The sequence below is a fragment of the Miniopterus natalensis genome, chromosome 9 (assembly GCF_054644295.1).
Source record: "Miniopterus natalensis isolate mMinNat1 chromosome 9, mMinNat1.hap1, whole genome shotgun sequence".
Lineage (NCBI taxonomy): Eukaryota > Metazoa > Chordata > Mammalia > Chiroptera > Miniopteridae > Miniopterus > Miniopterus natalensis.
In genome coordinates this window covers 8,381,548-8,401,948 of record NC_142089.1, presented here as the reverse complement: position 1 = coordinate 8,401,948, position 20,401 = coordinate 8,381,548, and the positions used below count along the sequence as shown (strand labels likewise).

General features: G+C 55.9%; 1 protein-coding gene across 3 annotated transcripts in view; it reads left to right on the top strand.

Moving 5' to 3' along the window:
- Nucleotides 1-352: 352 nt before the first annotated feature.
- The window catches only part of KCNAB2 (potassium voltage-gated channel subfamily A regulatory beta subunit 2), a 38,830-nt gene continuing 18,781 nt past the window's right edge, over nucleotides 353-20,401 (top strand). The window contains exons 1-4 of one of the 3 annotated variants that reach the window (XM_016214688.2): nucleotides 353-429; nucleotides 1,314-1,355; nucleotides 19,352-19,395; nucleotides 20,019-20,056. In XM_016214688.2, coding sequence (XP_016070174.1) covers nucleotides 353-429; nucleotides 1,314-1,355; nucleotides 19,352-19,395; nucleotides 20,019-20,056 — 201 coding nt within the window. Of the gene's footprint in view, nucleotides 430-1,313; nucleotides 1,356-8,449; nucleotides 9,762-19,351; nucleotides 19,396-20,018; nucleotides 20,057-20,401 lie in introns of those variants that run through there. The other 2 variants (XM_016214689.2, XM_016214690.2) reach the window with 2 other exon arrangements.

Sequence of the window (20,401 nt, the reverse complement as noted above, 5' to 3'; positions counted from 1 at the left end):
TGGTACTGTTGATTCTGCATTTGGGGCAACAGAAATGTATTCTCAGAGCCTCAGAAAAGGAGCCAGAGAGGGGCAAAGCACCCCCGGGAGTGCTGGGCTGAGAGAATGGAGAGATGGGGTGGAAATCCTTCACAGTCACTGAACCCGATCATCAGCCTCATCCGAGCCTCTGTGGGTCTGTCTGTCTGATAAAGGACATGCAGATGACCCCTGAATTGGGCCTTCACCCTTGCAGAGCCTCTTAGCCAAATCCAACTGATCTTTCCTAACCCTCTGCCTTCCTCTTTTGCTTTTCTTCCAGAATCTTCCCTTGTGAAGAAGAGAGCAGGCTGGGACAAGTGAGGCCGGCTCCATGTATCCAGAATCAACCACGGGCTCCCCGGCTCGGCTCTCCCTGCGGCAGACAGGCTCCCCTGGCATGATCTACAGGTGACTCCTGCCCCCAGACCTCGCCAGGGTCAGTCCTGCCTCTAGGAGGGGTTTCCGAGGCCACTATCCTCCCCTTGACCCAGAGGGAAGGACCCAGTGAGGCCCATAGGGCTGTGAGGTGCAGTGGGCAGGCGTGGTTCCTCCAGTGCGGCCCATGCTCGGGGCAGGACTCAAACGCCAGGAGGGTGGAGGTGGGGAAAAGGCCAGGTGCTCACCAGGCACCTTTGAGAAGCCACGTCCAAAGCCAGCTCTGGATCTTTCTGTTTGGATATATCCCGAGCTGAACCACAGGGAGAGGGCAGAAAGCATTGGGCCCAAGCACCACAGAAACCTGAGGCCTAGGTGGAATCCTGGGGCCCATCAGTCCTTGAGCGACTGGACGTTTCTAGATAATTATCAGGGCCTGAGCCACCGCGAGCATCCATGGAAACCACAGGGAAAAGGGGTGTCCCTCCATCAAGATCCTAAAAAGAACCCACGGTCGTATTGCAGACTTGCTGGCAAGGCGGGCGACAGGCAGTTCTTGGTCTGAGGGTTTCCTACTGCTGCTCTAAAGCATAGTTCGTTAAAACCCAAACAGACTGTCCCCAAGGGTTTACCTCCCGTCTTCATTTCCTCTGCTCTGCGTGGGAGCGAGGCCGGCACAGAAGGACCCCAGTGTCCCAACAGAACGGGCTTGTGCCCTCGTGCGCCACTGGGTGGCGCTGCCGCCGAGCGCTTGGTCCCGGGCGCGCGTCCTCCCGCCAGCCCCGAGCACAGCGGAGCCGGGTGGGGCCGGGCCTGCGGGTGTCGCGAAAGCTCCCGGGCTGGCATCTCCCTGTGGTTAATGCCAACTGTGGACTCTCTCTTCTCTCCCTCCTTCTCTCCCCCATTGCTGTCCGCAGTACTCGGTATGGGAGCCCCAAAAGACAGCTCCAGTTTTACAGGTAACGAGCCCTCCGTTCCCCCAAATCCGCAAGCTGAGCGCAGGGGCGCGGGAGGGAGGGTCGGGCGCGCTCGTGGTTTCTCGGAGACAGAAATCCCCCGACGAGGCGGGGCTCTGTTGTCCCTCGGTGCTCAGTCCCGTGCCGTCTGCTCCATGTCCTGGTGGGAAATGTGAAGTCCGGTTCACTGAGCTGATCTTCTGGAATCCGCTTTGATTTGAGCAAAGGGACTTGTGATAGCTGCTTAGCTCTCGCCGGCTCTGCCTTAACGCCTCCCCCTCAGGCGCCTTCAGGCCCGGAGGAGGCGCCTTCCGGACGCGGTTTGTGCCTCTTGGGTTCTCCGAGCCAAGGACGCTGTGGCGAGCCCAGCCCAGGTCCCCTTTCCCTTCGATGGGCGCTGATTTGCCGCCCCAGGGTAATGAATGGGCAGCGCCCAGTCCCGGGTGCCCCCGACGTGGCCTGGATCAGGGAGAGGCGGGCTCGCTGACGTCTTTCTCGTGCGTTTCCCTGTTGGTGAATCAGCGCACAGCGTTCGCAGGGCAGAGGCTCTGTGCCCAAGGCACGTGGTGCCAAGGAGACCGCAGGTCAGTCAGCAGGGTCCTCTCGCTGGCCTTCCTCCCTCTGGGCCACCTCTTCTTAACCTGTACAGTAGGGAGGGTGCCCCAGCAGGACACATGCTTCCTGCAAAGTCTCTAACTCCAGGTATTTACTTTGATATTTTTCTCCTGTGGGGAAGATGTCAGCATGCAGATCCGCAGGTCAGCTCCGCCAGCCTTGGGACTGTGTGGGGACTTGGTGCTGCTCTTGGGGGGTCAGGGCCCTAGTGTCCCTGGTGGGTTTTGGCATTCAGGCCTGGGAGGCCTCTGGGTCCAGAACCAGCTTCCCAGTGTCGTGCTCGCCGACCTGTGACTGGACCATGGGGCGGTTCCTGTGATGCACCAGGAATCAGGCGGTGGGTGCAGGGTCGTCGGCGCTGGGTTCCCCATATAGCTCTTCCCTTCTGCAGCCCTGGCGCCTCTGACCGTGACCATGGGCCCGGGTCCTCGGGCTAATTTTGCCGCTGCTTCAGTGCCTCCCATGCAGTCTCCCTCCTTACAGAGAGCTTTAAAGAGATGAGCAAGCCTTTGATTCTACTCAGATTTCTACTAGATATGATTTTGCCTGAAATAGTCAGTCTGAATATGGGCTTGCACGTGCGTTTATTGGAGGAAATGTTCATCATGGTGTCTGTATGCAATGGCCCAACCTGTCAGAGCGAATGTGTGACACTCGTCTGGGCAGGTTCTGACCAGTGAATCCAAACGTGCACTTGAACTGCATCCTCAGACATCCAGGGCTGCCTCACTCCCGGAAGGAAAGGAGTGACATGGGACAGACAGGCAGAAAAGTCCCGGGGTCAGACCCACCAGCTGAGAGGGCCTGGCCCGTGGGAGGGGCCCAGGAAGTTGTTGAGTTGAAGTGAGGGAGTGCTCCTTGCCCCTTGGAATACATGGATCCAAGGTCTTTCCACCCCTGTGGGGATCCTCTGGATGAGCAAGCCCTGTTGGAGAACTGAATCCCCACATCCCTGTCCACCTCTCCACTCCATGTCTGATGCCACCAGCTCTGGCCATCCTGCCTTTGAAGATTTCTAGTGTGGTTTCTTCACACAGACACTTGGGTGTCTCTTGTGGGGCCTCTGATGATGACCTCTCAGGGGTGGGATCTTTGCTCAACATACTGGGCGCCTGCCACTCCCAGTGGGGCATCCTTGTCACCCAGGCACTGACATGGCTCTCGATGGTTATTTAAGTCAGTCAGCACTGTGGAGCCACTCCTGGAACAGGACAGAGGTGTTCAGTAAATGCTCTGCCCTCAACCCCGTATCGGTCAGCTGTTACACAGAATGCTGGGTAACGCACAACCCCAAAACTCACTGCTGTACAAGAGGCATTCATTTCTTGCTTATGTGTTGGTGGGTTGAGTATAGTTCAGTCCATCTAGGCTGGACTCAGCTCTGAGCTGCAGGGTGGGTCCAGGTGCCCATCCTCTTGTCCTTCCTAACTAGGGGCTGTCCCAGGCCCATTCTTCTCATGGCAGAAATGCCAGAGGAAAAGCAGAAACCTGTAATGTCTCTGAAGGCCAAGGTTAGAACCCACGCACTGTCACTTCTCATTCTTTTGGCCAAAGTGAGTCTCATGACCCAGCCCAGTCAGAGGGTAGGAAGGAGAGTTACCCCCCCCCCCCCAGCGTGGGAGGAATCAGTCCCGTGATACAGAGAGGGACAGAGGATCGGCAACAGTAATGCGACCTACTCCAGAGCCCAAATACTCCAATAGTATCCATGAGGTGAAACATCTGGGAGAAGTTTAAAAAGCTGCTGGGGTCCAAGGAGGAAAGAGCCACAGCCCACTGAGAGTCAGGGAGGCTTCATGGAGAAGGCAGCACGGGGGCCTTGAGCTGGGCCTTGAGGTCTGGACAGGATTCAACACAGAGACCAGGAATAACGTTCCAGTAGATGTGACAGCCTGAGCCACAACCTGGAGAGACACACAGAGAAGAGGAAATGGTGGTTTCACAGACAGGCCATCAGGGATGGGACAAAGTGTGACGAGAGGCCAGACTGTAGAGGTAAATGGGAGTCTGACGAGGGAGGGCCTTGAATGCCAAGCTAAGCAGCTTGGGCTGCATTCATGGGGCACTGGGGCGCCATCGGTGGTGTCTGAGCAGGGCAGGGATCTGGGCTGTGCTGTAGGAGGGAGGCCTGGTAGCAGGGAGTAAGAGGGGGGACAAGAGTCTGGATGTGGGAGACAGGAGAGATGGAGAAGGGCTGAACTGAAGGAACCACAGGAAGAGGAACGAAGGGGGGCAGGGCATAGGAACAGGGTGTCTGGAGCCATGTCATGGGCTTGTCAACCAACAACATTGTGTTGACAGAAAGGAGCAGTGGCCCAGAGGAGGGAGATGGTCCTCATTCAAAGCATGTCAGGCTGATGACCACCAATCAGCAGTGAGGCCCAGGGCCACCTCCAGCCAAGGGGGACATGTGACGGAGTAGTGGGCTTGGGCCTTTGAGAAAAAAAAACATCTCATTTCCACAACCAAGGCTTTTGCAGACATTAACACTGCCAGTCACCTCCCTTGTGTCCTCTCAGCCATGCATTTGCATTTCATGTACTTTCTACTCAGGGCCTGGGGCTGTGATTTCCCCTCCAACCTGGAGGCTGGTGGCAGCCATGCTGTTTGCAGGTTTTTCATGGGGTAAAGAGCTTAGCCTCTGTCCAAAATCCCACATGCACTGGCCATTTTTTTCTCTGGAAGGTAATGTCATGCTGAGATTTTTTGGCATCCTGGGATGACCCAAAGTGCCTCTGGAACAGGGGCTCAGCATAGCCTCACCCCAGAGCTCAGCCTCAAAGCATTTCCCAAACCCCAGAGCAGGATGTGTGCTGTGAGGAAGGGTCCCTGTGGGGTCCCTGTGGGGACCACCTGGGGGAGTGGCAGAGTGGTGTCCAATAGCAGGCTTCTGGAACCTTCTGGCCATTTATAGATACTCGTTACCAATCTGGGGCACATCCCAGTGGAAGGGAGGAGGGGCATTCATCCGATTGTGCTGAGGGGAGGTCTCCTCAGACCTCAACCCCTTCAGTGTGGGTGGTAGTCACATGCCACGGGGACTCCAGCTCCCCTACTGCACACAGTTAGGAATGCGGTGGGGACTGAGCTGCACGTCTGGGTCCTGTCCTCAATAACAAAAAGCCTGGCCTGTCCCTTTCCACCTGTGGTTCCCAGAGTTCCTGTTCCTGGCCCTTGGAAGCAGTGGGCCCAGGAGAATGGCAGGACCCTAGCTGGTGCCCCCCCAGCCCCAATGCTGGAGTCGGCCTGGCCAGCAGCACCACAGATCTGCACGTCCTGGGCTTTTAGGGGCAGAGGCGCTCCTGAATAATTCAGCCTGTTTCACTGAGATGAAAATGCCCTAATAGGACTAATGGACTTGCTGCCTCCAAGCCCGACCCCTGGGGGACTCTTCTCATTCACTAACTGCCTCTGACGTTCTGCAGTGACACTCCCTAATGAAAAAGCTGCTGCACCAGATCCTTAGAGCATCTGGTGAACCCTAATAAACTAGACTGTCCTTTTTAACGAGCAGACGCCAGAAGGCAGGTGAGTGGCCCTTCGGCTCCTGGGGTCAGTGGCAGAGCCTTTTTGGGGAGAGTGCTGCTTGGGGACAAGTGTCCTGGGGACAGAATAACGGAGGGGTGGTATTCAGGGTGCATTAGGCTGATCGGAAATTAGATTCTCTATATTTTTTCAAAGAGGAAAACCTCCCAAAAAACCAGCCGTGGGTAACCGTGAGATGAGCTCTGGGGGAGGCAGGTTGGGGGCTCTGCCTCTGGCACCTGCTTGCTCCCAGACCTGTGAGTGCAACGGTCTGTCTTCCTATCCAGGGAGACCTGGGTGTCCAGCTCTCACCTTGTTGGGCTCACCACTGAGATTCAGCATTTTCAGTTTTCCCGGGAATGACAGAAGGACATTTGGTGGCTGCCTGGAAACACGCGGGCCTGAGCAGGCTGGGCTGCTTGGCTGGGCCTTGGCTTGCTGACTGTTCTGGAGCAAAAGTAATTTTGTTTCTGCCTGGACTCCATGCTGCTTCCCTCTGCATTCCTGCTTTCAGGAACTTTGCCTGGTTTCTCCGATGTGGAGACGACTGTCGCTCTTTAAAGAGACGGTCGGGATTCCTTCCAAACCTCATGCTTCGGTGGCTTTCGGTAAACAGACCACAGTTCAGAAATTCCATGTGAAGGCTCTTCAGGGCAATCATGATTCCCACTGACTTAATGAGGCTAACGTCTTCCTTTCTCTCCTCTTTCCATGTCACGGGGCTCATTTACGTGAATTCCTCCGGGTTCCCCTGGCCCTCCACAGGAATAGATTTGCAAACGGCAAAAGGCAGGCCCCAGCTCAGGAAGAACCTGTAGGCACTGTAATTAGCAACGGCTCTTGAGTAGGGGGCTGCTTTTCCTTGAGATGGGGTGCAGGTTGTGAGGGAGAAGGGGAAGTCAGCGCTTTTAAGCTCTGAGAATCAAGGGGGCTGGCAGGAGCCCCAAGGATGTCTTCCTGGGTCCACTTTGTCCAAGGACCTAACCGTGCTCCAGTTGCCTTCAGAGGAAGCGGAGGAAGCCCCAGTGTGAGGAAGTGCAGGGAGCCAGGCTCTGTCTTCTCCAAGTCCGCAGCACCGGGGACCAGCAGGATTCCTTCATGGGGTCATGCCTCCTCGAGGACCTTAGAAGGGGGAATGTTTCCAAGCCCCCCCTTCTCCTGCTCTGCATGGTCCTCTGGCCGCAGACCCCCTCATAGGTGCCATGTCCTCACCCCCCCACCTTTGCCCAGGGGCTGCCATGTTCACCCACACCCCACCTCTCCCAGCGAGTTGGCCAGGCACAAGGGGACACTCACAGGAGGAGGCTCTGGGCTCCCTCTGTGCAGGCAGGTCCTAGAGCTGCTATAAGGAAGGATCACGAGCAGGGGAGATCCTCTAACTCCTGGCCACACCCTGCCCTGCACCCATCTCATTAAGAGCATATGTTCTCTGCAAAATGGGGTGATTATTAATGTCTGAATTTTGTCCAGGCAAACATTTTCTAGTGATATTTGGTACCTGCATGGATCTCTCGTGTCATTCAAGCCCATGCTCACGTGTGCTCTCTCGAGGGGCCTGCCCTGTCTGCCAGCCCCTGTACCCTACACCCTGTTTTGTGTATTTTTGTCCCCACACCACTTATCATAGCCTCATATCCCATGTTGCTAGCAGCCGCCTCTCTATACAGGGCACATTCCCACTGCAACACCAGCTCCTGCCCAGCTGCCCGGGCTGGTCCCATGCAGCCCGAGGCAGCCCGTGCAAGAGGCCCTGCTCGTCCTACTTCACTGACATGGAGACTGAGGCTTGGGGCGGTCAGGTGCCTGCCTGGGTCGCACAGAGTGGGTGACAGACAAGGCTGCCCTGTCCAGACCTGGGCATGTAGCCACATGTCATCCCAGCTTTGGGATCTTGGCTAGATTTCTGGAGCCAAACCATACCGGGTGCTTTTTTGTGGGTAATGTCTTGAAAGCTAATGGCTATTGATCTCAGCCCGACTGGGCCCAAGCACCTGACATGGGGCCTGTTTTTTGGAAAGTGCCCCTGCAGCTGCAGCCAGCCTGCTGGGAACATGGGCCCCAGGGAAGCCAGGACTAGCCTGCTCTCGCCCCACACAGGGCTGGCAACAGGCCACACAGCCACCTCTGAAGCAGCTGCCTGATGTTGTCCTGAGTGCACTTGGAGGTGGGGAGGAAGGGATGGAGCTGGTGCTGCTGCTTTTTCTAAGACACCCCACCTGGAACCCCAGGCCCCTCTTCTGGCCCCAGAGTGATTCTTTTGGAAGGTGGGACTTTTCATACCAGGGGCATCCCTGCCTGCTTTAGCATCCGTCAGTGACTTCAGTCCAAGCACTTGGGGGAAATCAGAGGTCATGGGCCCTGCAGGCTCCCCTCCCTATGGATCTGAGCCCCCTCCCAGCCCCCAGGAGCAGGCAGCCTGCAGAGAGCCTGGGCCTGAGTCAGGGAGTCAGCCCAGCCCTGCCAGGTTCTGTGGGGCACTGCCAGGGAAATGCCCAGTCACTGCTGGGACACCGAGCATGCAATGGTGAAAGCAGGCAACAGAGCCCTTGCCCTGCTTACCTTTAGGTGAGCAAATGCAGCAAACAAGATGATTGGAGAAGACTAGCACATTAGATGATGACAGGTGCCCTGGGGAAAAATTGCAGCAGGAAAAGGGTGGGGTGGAGAGCTCACCCAAGGAAGGGGCTGACCAGGCGCTCCACTGACATCTCTGCCCTCAGGGACCAAGCCGCAGCCTCTGAAGCTGCCTCTGCTCTGGGGACAGCCCTTGCAGCTCTTCCCAGGGAAAATCATTTTTTCCCTTGGGGACAACAGAGGTGGGGACAATACCGGTTCCTCCAACTCTCAGGGCTGGGCTCCAGGTTTCCGCTCTGCAGCTGACTCATCTTCTCTCCTTGGTGATGGTGACACTGCTGAGGCCACGGTGCTGGCATGTGGGCTGGGCAGAGGTCTGCGGTCAGGTGTAGGGGGCACTCCTGGATTGTAGACCCTACCCCCTGTGAACATGTCCTTGTTATTACTGGTCAGAGATGCTGCAGGACATGGAGGCAGAGCCATGATGGGCCCTGCACCGATTCACTCACTTTGTCCACGAATTCACACAAAGGGTCACATTCTACACACACGCTTCCCCCTTTGCCCTTAGCCGCCATCTCTTAGGACTCATTGCATGTCCATCACGTAGAGACGCCTCGCCCTTGAAGGCTGCACGAGTTCCCATGTGACAGGTGGACTCTCACGTACCCAGCTTCCCTGCTGATGGACATTTGTGTTGTTCTTAGTTTCTGAGGGCAGCGTCGTCTTCTTTTAGGATGACCATGTAGCAATGGTTCTTAACATTTAAGCTTTGAAATTTCCCTGCTAAACCTATCCCCCATCGCTCTCCCTTACATGCATCCTGCTCGGTCTTCCTATTGCAAGAATCCGTGGGCTGTGACATATTTAGTGGTCACAAGCATGGAGCCTGGAGAATGCTGCTGGTGCAATGGCTCGTTCCACAAGCCCAGAGTGTGTGTGCGGATGGCTTTCCCTTTACAAGGCTTGTGATGGGGCGAGGTGTGCCTGGCATAATCACACCGGAGTTTACCTCAGCGACAGGTGTGCTTCTGCTGCTTCTGAGGCATGTCCCTTTACCTGGTCCTACCTGGCAATCCCTCCTGGGAGCACCGTGCCAGTGTCTTCGGCTTTGGGGCTCGGGCTGGCTGCATGCTCTCCGTGCCCCGTTTTCACCGGAGCACCTTGAGTTCTTCCGCCTGGAATGCAGCGTCACCTGGGCTCGATTCATGGTGCAGGGGGGCGTGCCGGGGGTGTCCCTGGCCACGCAGCCTTGAGGACATGCAATCGAACGCCAAGAGATGTTTCATCCAGGGGCCAGGCCCCATCCCCGGGCACCAGCACCCCTTGGTGGCCGCTCTCGTTGGAGGATGTGTCTCTGCAGCCGCCCTGCCCCAGGGCCAGCGTCCAGCTTGGGCAGTGGGGACAGCGGCATGCCCTCTGACCCGTCGCCACTCGGCCTTTCCCGTCTGGACAGTGGCGGCTCCCAGGCGGTACCATGTTGTCCATGACGTACAGCGAGAGCCTGAGGAGCGTGAGCAGCAGGTGTCACTCTGACTGGGCCCTGCACCCCGTCCGCCAGACCGACACCCTGGAGCTGCAGCGGCTGCGGGAGGTGCGGGCGGCCGCCCAGGCCAGGAACATGGAGAGCTTCCTCCGCATGCACGGCCTCTCCCTGGACGGCTGCACCGCCCGGCGCACGGGCATGAAGTACCGGTAAGGGCACCCGGCAGGGGGCAGGACACCCGGACAACGACTTCATTGTACTTTGGGGTAAACATCTTGTGTTTAAAAATTCAAACCACATAGAAACATACGAAAGAGGAAAACGGAAGTCTGAATAGTCCTGGCCTCCAGAGAAAAGCACTGGTTAACTTTGGTACATTCTGTGTGAAAAGAGAATGTGGTTTCTAGAAAAAACTTTGCAGAAGGGGGTGGAAGTGCTCTTTCACTTGTCTTCTTGCAGCGTCACTGGGACAAAGTAATTGTTAGGGAGTGATGGCACACAGGTTAGTGAAAAAGCTTCATTTACCATCTCGAATGACAAATCCATCTCTGTAGTGGAAATCCAGGGTGGGCCCTTGAGTTGGGCTGACCTCATGGGAAGTGGTCTTCAACAGGTGGCCTCTGGCTTGGTTGCTACAACCACACCTGTATCGTAGCAAAGATGTGGTTTAAATGTTCCTTTGGGTGACAGGCATGTAGGGCTGGCTCTTCAGAGCCTCAGAAGGACATTCCGTTGAGCGCGTTCGGCTTTGAAATCAGCACCTGGGACAGCGCCCGGCCCCCCTGCTCCCTCTTCTGACAGCCTCAGAAAGCGGAGCTGGCGGTTTCGTTTCTCAATTGCATTAGTGCAGCTTTATTCCTGCGCCTCCCACGGACAAGCCCTCGCCCGAGCCAGTCAGCCAGAGGGGAGCCTCCCTGCCTGGTCTGTGTAGCGTTGCCAGGTTTAGCAAATAAAAATACAGGATGCCCAGTTACACTTGAATTTCAAATAAACAACACATTATTATTATTATTATTTTAGTGTAAATATGTCCCATCAGATATTTGGAACATACTTATACTAAAAAGTTATTCGTTGTTCATGTGACTCTCAGATTTCACTGGGTGTCTTATACTTGACCTCTGGTTCCCACCTAACACAGGCCCAGGGGTTACCTGGCTGTTCTCTGGAGAGCAGAGCAGAGACCAGCCCTGGTGCTTTAACATTTTCTCCTATGGACAATGTGTTTGGGCCTTCGGCTCATTGTTTGAACATGTGGTCGTGGTTTAAAGAAACAAAACATCCCATTAGATGGCAGAATTCTGAAGGCTTTGTATTCTGAATCCAGCTGTAAGGGAAGGACAGAGGGTCAACTAGCTAGGCCTCAAGGAGCTCCTAATTCTGATGGAAATTTCTCAAGAGGGAGATGAGACTACATTTTTTTCTATTTTTGGCTAGTCATTGAAACTTTTCGTTAATTCAGCAAATGTTTATTGAGGGTCTACTTGGCTCCACGTAACCAGTCAGTGCCACATGAACATCCTGGTGGGGGGAGGCAGAGGAAAAGCAGGTAACACCTAAGCAGTGAGGGAGGCCAGGGACAGCTGAGACCCGCACCATCTGAACATCTGGAGATGTGGGGAAGAACCTTCCAGGCCAAGGGACAGGGGCACGACCAAAGAGAGGAGAGAAGGCCCAGGACTGGGCTGCAGTGAGGAAGGCGAGAGCAATAGGGACCAGGAAGGGAGGACAGAGCTTGTCCTTCACTCCCTGGGAAGACCTCAGCTCCCTCCCTTGTGCATACTAGCTGCGATCAAGGAGACACTGGAGTGAATTGTGTCCCCCAAAATTACATGTCTACCCAGAACCTCAGAAAGTGATCTTATTTGGGAATAGGGTCATTACAAATGTAATTAGTTAAGACGAGGTCATACTGGAGAAAGGTGGGTTCTAAATCCCAATGATTGGCGTCCTTATAAGAAGGCCATGTGGGGACACACAGGGAAGAAGTCATGTGACAGTGGAGGCAGAGACTGGAGTGATATGGTCCTTATTAAAAGCCAAGGAGCACCTCGGCTTTGAGAAGCTGGAAGAGGCGGGATGGAGCCTTTGTGATCTGCACTGGACCCTGAGAACACTGAGGCAGGGAGAGGAAGTCGCTGCCACAGGCTACCCAGCCCATGAGCAGGGAGCCCAGGACCAAACAAGGTTTTATCCTTAACTTCTGTGTGAAAAGGCAGGGCCAGGGCTGAGAGCAAGTTCAGCCACCATGGTTGCAAACATCTCTGGGTGGGTTCTTCTCTGGGTCCTGTCAGAGCAGAGGGTGGACAGCCAGCAGGTGTGAAAGGCCCCTGCAGGCCTGAGGTGGGAGGGACAGAGTGGCTCCTCAGACCACCCCCCTCACTTTGTCAATGGGAGCCGAGTCCCAGAGAGGGCAGGACACCCACCTGTGATCACACAGTGAATTAGCAGCAGAGCCTGGGCTGGACCCCTGACCACCTGCCTCCTGTCCAGTGCTCTTTCTCAGCCCCTCCCAAAGGGCAAGAAAGGACCCAAAAGTCAGCTTTGACAAGGGCCTATCCTGCAGGACCAAGAGTGTCACTCTGGGGGTCAGAGGGCAAAGCCGTTCTTGCCAATGGGGACATCTCTCTGAGTTTCAGGAAACCCCGTGAGCCATGAGTGTGGAAAAGGACTGAATGGGGAGGGTCTTCATTCATTCATTCACATATTCATTCACTCATTCATTCCAGAAGTATTTATTGAGCGCCTGCTGTGACCTAAGTACTGTGTAAGTGCTAGAACTTCTCCAGTCTCTGGTCTCTGACCCCTGGGTTTCTTTCCTCGGGTCATATGTGTCATTATCATCTAGACAGAGTGGTCTTTTCTCCTCCGGTGGAGGCCCCACTTTCCTGGGCAAGGACCACGAGCAGATAGTGCCAGCCAGAGCCGCTGCCTGCGAGCTCAGCCGTCCACTGGCTGCACAGCCTGTCTCTCCCCATCCTGGCTGAGCAGCCATCAGCCTGGAGCAGCCAGTGCCGCCACCGGGGACCGGCCAGGGCAGAGGCTTGTGCAAACTGCCTCATAAATAATGAATCACCGGATGCCTCCTGAGCCTCTCACCGGTCACCTAATTGACTTGGTGGGAGTCCCAACAGCCCTCCGTGTGCAGCCCCAGGAGCTAGATGCCAAGATCCCTGTGAGAGGCTCAGGAAAGCCTGGAGAAGCAGCTGCTCCCCGAACCCCCAGGAGGCCACCCCAGGAGAGCTCAGCCCCCAGGCCCCTGCCCGCTGCCCCACAGAGGGGCCCCCCCTTCTCCTTCTCCCGTCAGAGGCCACGATGTCGCTCATTGGTCAGGAGTAACTGGCAGCCCAGCCCTGCTGGACACTGCTGGGGGCCGGGCAGCCCGAGCCAGACCAGGGTGATGGCGGAGGAGGGACCCCCAGACACGAGGGAGAGGTGAGAGGGGACAGAAGGTGACGCCCTCGCTGGATTGCCGAGTCCCCTCTGAGGTCTTCTCCAGCACGGTTCTGGAAATTTGACTCTCTTGCCCGGAAGGCTGCACAGGCGTTTTCTCCACCGTCGTCTTCGGAAATCGCTGCTGACGGAAGGCCCCGCAGCTCCTCCGCCTTCTGGGATAAAGTCTTGTCTGGCGGAGAAGGGGCAGATGACTGCGGAGCCCCGAAGGAGGGGGGACGAGCCCCTGAGCTGAGTGCCGGCATCCCTCAGCATGCAGGTGTCCTTCGTGTGCTCGGAGCATGGCCTCAAGGGCAGGGGCCCCGACGAGCGGCTGGGCCGGCCGGCCACCAGCAGCCCCAGCCTGGGCACCCGCGGCCGCTTCCGCGCTGTGGCCATGGTGGCCCGGAGCCTGGGACAGCTGTCAGTACAGAGCCTCCCAAGCGCCAGTGACACCAGCGTGAAACAGCCGGGGATGAAATATAGGTAGGAGGCTTAGATGGCTTTGCGGGGTGGGGGCTGCCTTCCCCCACCTCATCTGGGAGAGCCGGTAAATTCTGCAGATCCCATCAGACTTGGGTGGTTTTTGAGCTGAGAGGCCAGAAGGGGACTTTTCTAGCCTTGGCAGGCAAGGTGAGAAATAAAATCAAGGCTTGGGGTCACCCCCAAGTTTTTTCACGACCGCAGGGAGAGAGAAGGTGCATGGTGGCTTCTCTTCCTCCTGCCCGTCTGTTTCTGTTCGGTGTGGGGAGAGGTTACAATAGCCAAGCCCCTAGCATCGGACTCTGTGGTCTTCCTGTTCCCGGGAACCCCAGGCACTGGTCACAGGCCCCCTGCCCTCCCCCTGGGCACACGGGGCCTCAGAAGCTGCCCCGTGGGTGGTCTGATGTCTTTGCAGCTTGGCCACAATGACAAGCGTTGGTTTGATAGTCAGCAACTACTGGGTGAGCCATAGGATGGAAATAATCTTCCCTCCCTGGCCTGAGCCAGACCCCAGGCCCAGGTTCCTCTACAGGCAGGACAGTGGCTTTGCAGGCCTCGGAGCCACATCTGGAATCTTCTGCTGGTGCTTAGCCACACATGATGATGGCACAGGCTGTCAAGTGTCCCTCTGCTTTGGGCTCAGGCCCCAGGGGCTCCAGGCTCTCCCATCCAGGCCCCTGCCCAGATGCTCAGTGGATTTGCCAGGTGGAAATGGGGGGTCCAGCTTTGTACAAAGGGCCCCTGCGGGGGGTCTGGCCTTTCTTATTCTCCACGAGTCTCTCTGTGCCCAGAGCCCTTATTGCTTCGAGAACAGTGTTCCTGGGAAAGGGGAGTCCTTACAACAAACCACCTGCATAAACTGGAAAAACCAGGTTAGCTCTCTGGCTCCCAGGTGTCGCAGGATAAGTGTTTCCAACTCTTCTTTCTGTGACTCAAACAGACACATAGCCTCAGAAAAACTACAGATGAATCTAGGTGTATTTCAAGAGAATGTCTGGGTTGTTAGCTGGCGTTGGTGGCAACTGTAAAGTGAGAGAATTGATCCTAACAACTGAGATGCCTTCCAAACCACTGCCCCAAGGGTGGACTTCATGTGAAGGAACCAGGTTGCAAGTCCTTCATCTCCTCGAGATGGGTTCTGGAATAACTGGGCCCTTCTGCGTCAGTGTCCTTGCCCCTTCCCTCCCTGGGAGCTCGGGGGAGGCTTGACATTCTGCAGTGGACCTCTGGGGTAAAAGGCCTTTTGTTCCATCCTCTGACCTCAATGAGGAGCATCCAGAATGGAATTCTCGATTCTAGAAGTTCTGGGGGCTCATATCTTGTTAAGTGGGGATGAAAAGCTAGGAGTAAACAATATATATATTTTTTACTTTGATACCTGTTACCTGCTGTGATCTTTAAGTCAATCCTAGTATCCTCAAAGGAGTTCATATAAATGAGACCATTTCTAAAAATATAAAATGCTATGTAAATGAAAAAAGTGACTGTTAACGGGATTTCCCTCCTGAGATCCTAAGATCCACTGAGGAGTAGATCTCAAAGAGACTGAGTGCTGAGGATGACTGTGTGTGCACATGTGTATGCATGTGTTGTGCATCCGTGGGCGTGGGCGCATATGCGTGTGTGACACATGCGGGAGGCAGGAGGGCGAGGCAGGAAAGGGAGATAGATGCTCATTGGGCTGGGGATTTACAGTATGAGGACCTGGATTCAAATCCCAGCTATACTACTTCCTAACTGCAGGACCCCATCTGTCCTTACATGTGGCCGGGGTGGGCGAGCTTCACTTGAGGTGCGGGAGGGGGAGGTGGGTTCATCCCCTGTGGGGTGTTTCATAGCAGCTGAAATGGAAGTCAGAATTCGAACCATGGGGCACCCTGCTGAGCATGGAGGTCCTGTCTCATGGGGAACCTACCCCACAAGGTTCCTGCCTTATGGGTACTTGCCTCAGGGGTACCTGCCTCAAGGGTGTGTACCTGCCCCCAAAAGTTCCTGCCTCACCATCACCTGCCCCATGGGGTTGCTCCCTAATGATTGTCTGAGGGCCACAGCCAGGGTGCAGGTGGGGCTGCAGGGTGCTTCATTCCAATCTGCCCCCACCCTGACCATCTCCTTAGGAAGCTGGCCCTTCCCAATGGCATGATCCAGGGCCAGGCCTCAGCCACACCTGTCGGTGTTAAGAGAACTAAAGGTGTGTGGCCAGCACCAGAGTGCCACTTTCTTGCCAGACGGCCCAAGAGGTGCTCAGTGCAAAGGGAATGGGAACAGGAAGTGAAACCCATGAGAAAGGGGAGGACCCAGTGTTAGGTCCTGAGGTCTGCCCCAGGGCCTGTAATTCTCACTCCCTAGTTCCGCCCTTGGGACCCTGCCCCTGCCAGCTGCAATCTGAAGAAGACCCAGAAACCCAGGCCCAGCCTTAGGGAGCCTGGAATCTGAGAGCAGGTAGACGTGTTAACAGGTAGCCACCCCACATTGACCAGAAAGCACCCTGGTCCCTTCGTCATCAAACCAGCTCATCAAAGTCATGTTGCTTTCCATCACTTGATCGAATTCTGGTCCTCTGCCCAGAGCACTGAAGGGAAAGGCCCTGAACTATTTTTAAAGAATCTGTAATTGCCCAGAGTCTGAGGTGCAGTGTTTAGGGGTGCAGGGCGTCCGGTGGCTACATGACAGGCCTCGGCGCTTTTCTTGGCAAAGGTTAAATCGGTGAGTCCTCATTAGCGGTTTTCTAGACCATAGCAGAGACATGAGCCAAATTAATGAAGACTAACATTGTTTGGGTTTAGGGGTTTAGTGACCTATTTTATCATTGTGTCAGGTTTTAATCAGTAGGAAATGACTTTTGCATCTTAGAAGTTTCAAGTGGTAGCATGTTACCAGCTGTGGTTCAGACGAGGCTGTGATGTGTTGAGAGCCCCACCCCCACTGAGCAGCGGATTTATAAAGCTTTTAGCCGGGAGACACCCTGTCCTTTCTCATTTCTTCTCCCAAGGCCTGGCGGCGGAGGGCAGACCTAATACCATCATTTTCATGGGGAAACAACTTGAGCGGGGCAATCGTGGCATCACGCAGTGTCCTACTTTGGCTCAATTATTCCTGCGGGCAGTGGGTGGAGAAGCAGTTGGGGAGCCTCACACCCCGGCGCTGCCCTGGTGCAGGGGGAAACTCACTCCATCTAGTGGGCCGGAGGCCACCTGGTCTTCAGCCACTGACACAGGTGAGCTCAGCCCAGTGTTCTGTGTCCTCACCTGTCTGTTGCCAAAACCCCTCATCCTCTGATACTGGTACTTGGTCCCACTCCAGCACCTGGATTTATCTAGACCAGGTGCCCAGGCCCTGTGAACATCTGGGCATCTCAAAACAAGGCTCTGAGGGTTTCCATGTACGTGCACGTGTCCAGGGAATGGCTTTCTCAAAACTGTGCCCCCAAAACTGTTAAGAACTGCAGTTCTTTTTGCTTCATTAGCAGACTGCTTATGAGCAAGATTCTAATTTCTCATCACGGGTACTTTCTAGCTGGCGGGGAAGTTACCTCCGCCGCTGGACACACTTGGCCTGACGAGCGCATAGGTGATAAGGTGGAGCCTTGCAGGTTGCTCTAGATCGGAACATACAAACAATGCTGAGGCACCGTTAGGTTATTTCACTGATTTATAGGAAAAGACAAGGGAAAACTTCCATTCCCTTTTTACACTCAATATTTAAAGCCTATTTGATTAGTCTGTTGTTTTCTGTGTAAGGGGAAGCTGCCGTCCCGTGTTCTGTGCTGTCTCTGTTGGAAATGACACATGCAGCGTCAGTGTCCTGTGCTCCTGTGCCCAGGCACATGTGTCATCCTCGTGGCAACCCTGTGAGAGGGGTGGTGTTGGGAGCCCATCCTGCAGATGAGACAGGGAGGCTTCAGGCGGTTACATGACATACCCAGGGGCACTCAGCCAGGAAGGTCAGACCAGGATTTGAGTTCTGGCTTCAGGGCCTCTGCCAAATCTGCTTGCCTCCCAAAAGAGAAACCAGCTGCTAATGCATCCCCATTTAGGGAAAATCCCCGGCACTCCTGTAGGAAAGGTGGGCTGGCAGCCGGGCTGGTTTTAATGGGAAATTTGACAAGAAAGCTGGGCAATTTCCAATTACCTTAAATTTGGTGGCATGTTAAACTGATTTCAAAGTGCTGGCAAGTTTATGGTATCCACTCCCCCAGCACCCACAACGACTGCTTGTGATATGGGTGAGGCCCAGGTCTTGTAACCAGAGAAACAGAGGCTGCGGCCTGGCCAGCGTGGCTCAGTGATTGAGCGCTGACCTAGGATCCAGGAGATCATGGTTCGATTCCCGGTCAGGGCACATGCCCAGGTTGCGTGATTGATCCCCAGCGGGGGGGATGCAGAAGGCAGCCGATCAATGACTCTCTCATCATTGATGTTTCTATCTCTTTCTCTCCCGCTCTTCCTTCCACTCTCTAAAATCAATAAAAACATATGAAAAAAGAAACTGAGGCTGTGGAGGGTCAGCGTGGGCCTGAGTCAGAGAGGAGCAGGTCAGGCTCAGGCCTGGATGGAGAAACTGAGGACACAGCATCCACTGAAGTTAAAAATGGGATAGCCCAGGGAAGCAGCAGGGGGCCTTAGAGAAGGAGGCTGGGGGTCACTGTCCATATCTCACATTTCTCTGATTTCCCAATGCCTAGAAGGGTGTCCCACCCTGAGCTGGTCCCAGGACTAGGGTGCTAGCATCGAGATCTCACCCGGGAAGTGGAGTTCAACACCAGAAGGGTCAGGGCCCAGCTGTGGTTGGGACACCCACCATTGCCACTTATCAACTTCACCATCTGGGCAGATCACATTCTGTGTCCCCTGTAAATGAGGGTGGGGCATGGCTCTGTGGCGGGAGCCTATTCTGGAGCTGGCTGCCTGGGTGGAATACAGCTCCTCCACTGCTGGGCAGGTCCCATGTGCTCTTCCATAAAATGGGAATCGTCGTATCAGGAAAAGGAAGGTGCCTGCCCACAGAGCTGTGGGGGCATCAGTGACAAGATACTTGAGGACCACCTGGCCTGCCGCTGCCCCCCAGGCTCCCAGGCAGCCTGTGTCAGGACAGATAGGCATCCCAGTCCTCAGCAGGGCATTGCCACCCTCCATGACCCTCTCAACCCATTCATGTGAGTCCTGAGAGGTGCCTCATCCAGCGGGCACCTTGGAGGACCCATGATGGAACCCGGGCAGCTCGTACAGCTGTGGTCATGGGGCCTGACCAGGATGTGTGCTGTCAGGGTGTCTGGACCTTGCCCTCCCCAGGGCCCTGGCTGGGGGGGGTGGGGTGACACAGAGGCTGGGGCTCAGCTCAGCACAGGAACTGGAACGCACAATGGAGCCCCCTGCCCTGACTCCCACTGCAGAGGGACAGGTCCCCAGGCCACATGGCCCATGACGCAGGACTAATTTCTGCTCTGCTGCTCAGAGAGCAGGAGAAAAGATACACAAAATTGCAAATGTGACACTAAAGTGGAAGGGGAAATTCCAGCGACACCTGGGGCTGGCACCACAGGCCTGAATCAAGCTCATTTCAGCCAGGAAACAAGATGTATCAGTTCCATTTTCTCTCTGATGTGGTCCTGCCTGATCACCAGCGTGGTCACCAGCATGGCCTGTCCCAGCACCGTGGCTGAGCCCTAGAGTGCGTGTGTGGGGTGGGGGGACAGTTGGCCCTTTACCCCCAGGGGCAGGCCAGCAGCCTGCCTCTCTCTGAAAGTCTCCCTTGCCTTCAGAGCCTCAAAACAGCATTGGCTGGGGTGGGGGCCCAGGGAGCTGGCATTGGGAGCAGGGGGCTCGAGCCTGGCCAGCAGGTCCTGCCCTGGCCGCTGAGGACTCACACGGCGCTTGTTTTTCAGGAACCTGGGCAAGTCAGGCCTGCGGGTCTCCTGCCTGGGGCTGGGTGAGTATGGGGGCCCGTTGGTCCAGAGCCACCCAGGGAAGCAGGGGCTGGGTGAGGGCTGAAGGGGGCCACCCCTGGGGGTGAGGAGGGAGCTGCGCCCAGAGCCAGGATGAGTGTGTGTCTGTTACCATGGTAACAAGGAAGGGGGGCTGCCTAGGAGAGGAAGGGGGATAGAGACATAGCCTTTTCCTCTTTCCCAAGATGTGAGCTCCGTTCTCGGGCCACGCTGTCCTTTCACCTCCACAGTGCTCACACTGAGCCCTCAGCACACGCGCATACACTGTCCAGCAGGAGTGGGGACCTGCCTGTTTTTAGGGAGAAGGCCCTTGCCTGCTCCCTGCAGCCTGTCCCTGGAACAGGAGCCACTTTAGCTTGAGCCCCAGTGAATGTCTCAAAGCCCTACGGCCAGCTGCCCGCTCTGGGCACTTACTGTCCCCTCAGTTTGGTGGCCTTAAGAGAGGGTGTTCACACATGCCGAGGACACACTCATCACAGAGCAGAGTGGCCTGGTGGCCTGTGGCCGTCCCCCTGGGCCCTGCCGTCTGAGTCCCAGCACCCCGGGGAGGGGAGAATTGGGCTCCCTGGGGAAGTTCTCTGACTTGAGCCTGTGCGTCTCCTTCCAGGAACATGGGTAACCTTCGGAGGCCAGATCACCGACGAGGTAAGATGGGCTCCCTCGTTCTGCCTGGCCCCAGCGAGGGCCGCTCCCTCAAGGCGTGTGGTAAAGCCTGTTAAATGCCTAGTGAGCCGGTGCTCCCAGTAGCTGCCACAGCCTCCCTGTTTCTCCAGGGTGCCCTGGCCTGGTGCCACCGGGAAGCCTGGGCTGCAACAGTGGCACCACACTTAGTGGTGGGTCCCTCAGGGCTTCAGCAGGCCTGGTAAAGTCCCAGAAACTTAGGTTCCTCATCTGCAGTGCGCCAAGAGATTTCAGGGGGTGCAGGTTTTCCAAACTATAAAGCCTGATACAATTCTAAGCTGCTCTTACAGAGTGTGTCCGGGTGAATTG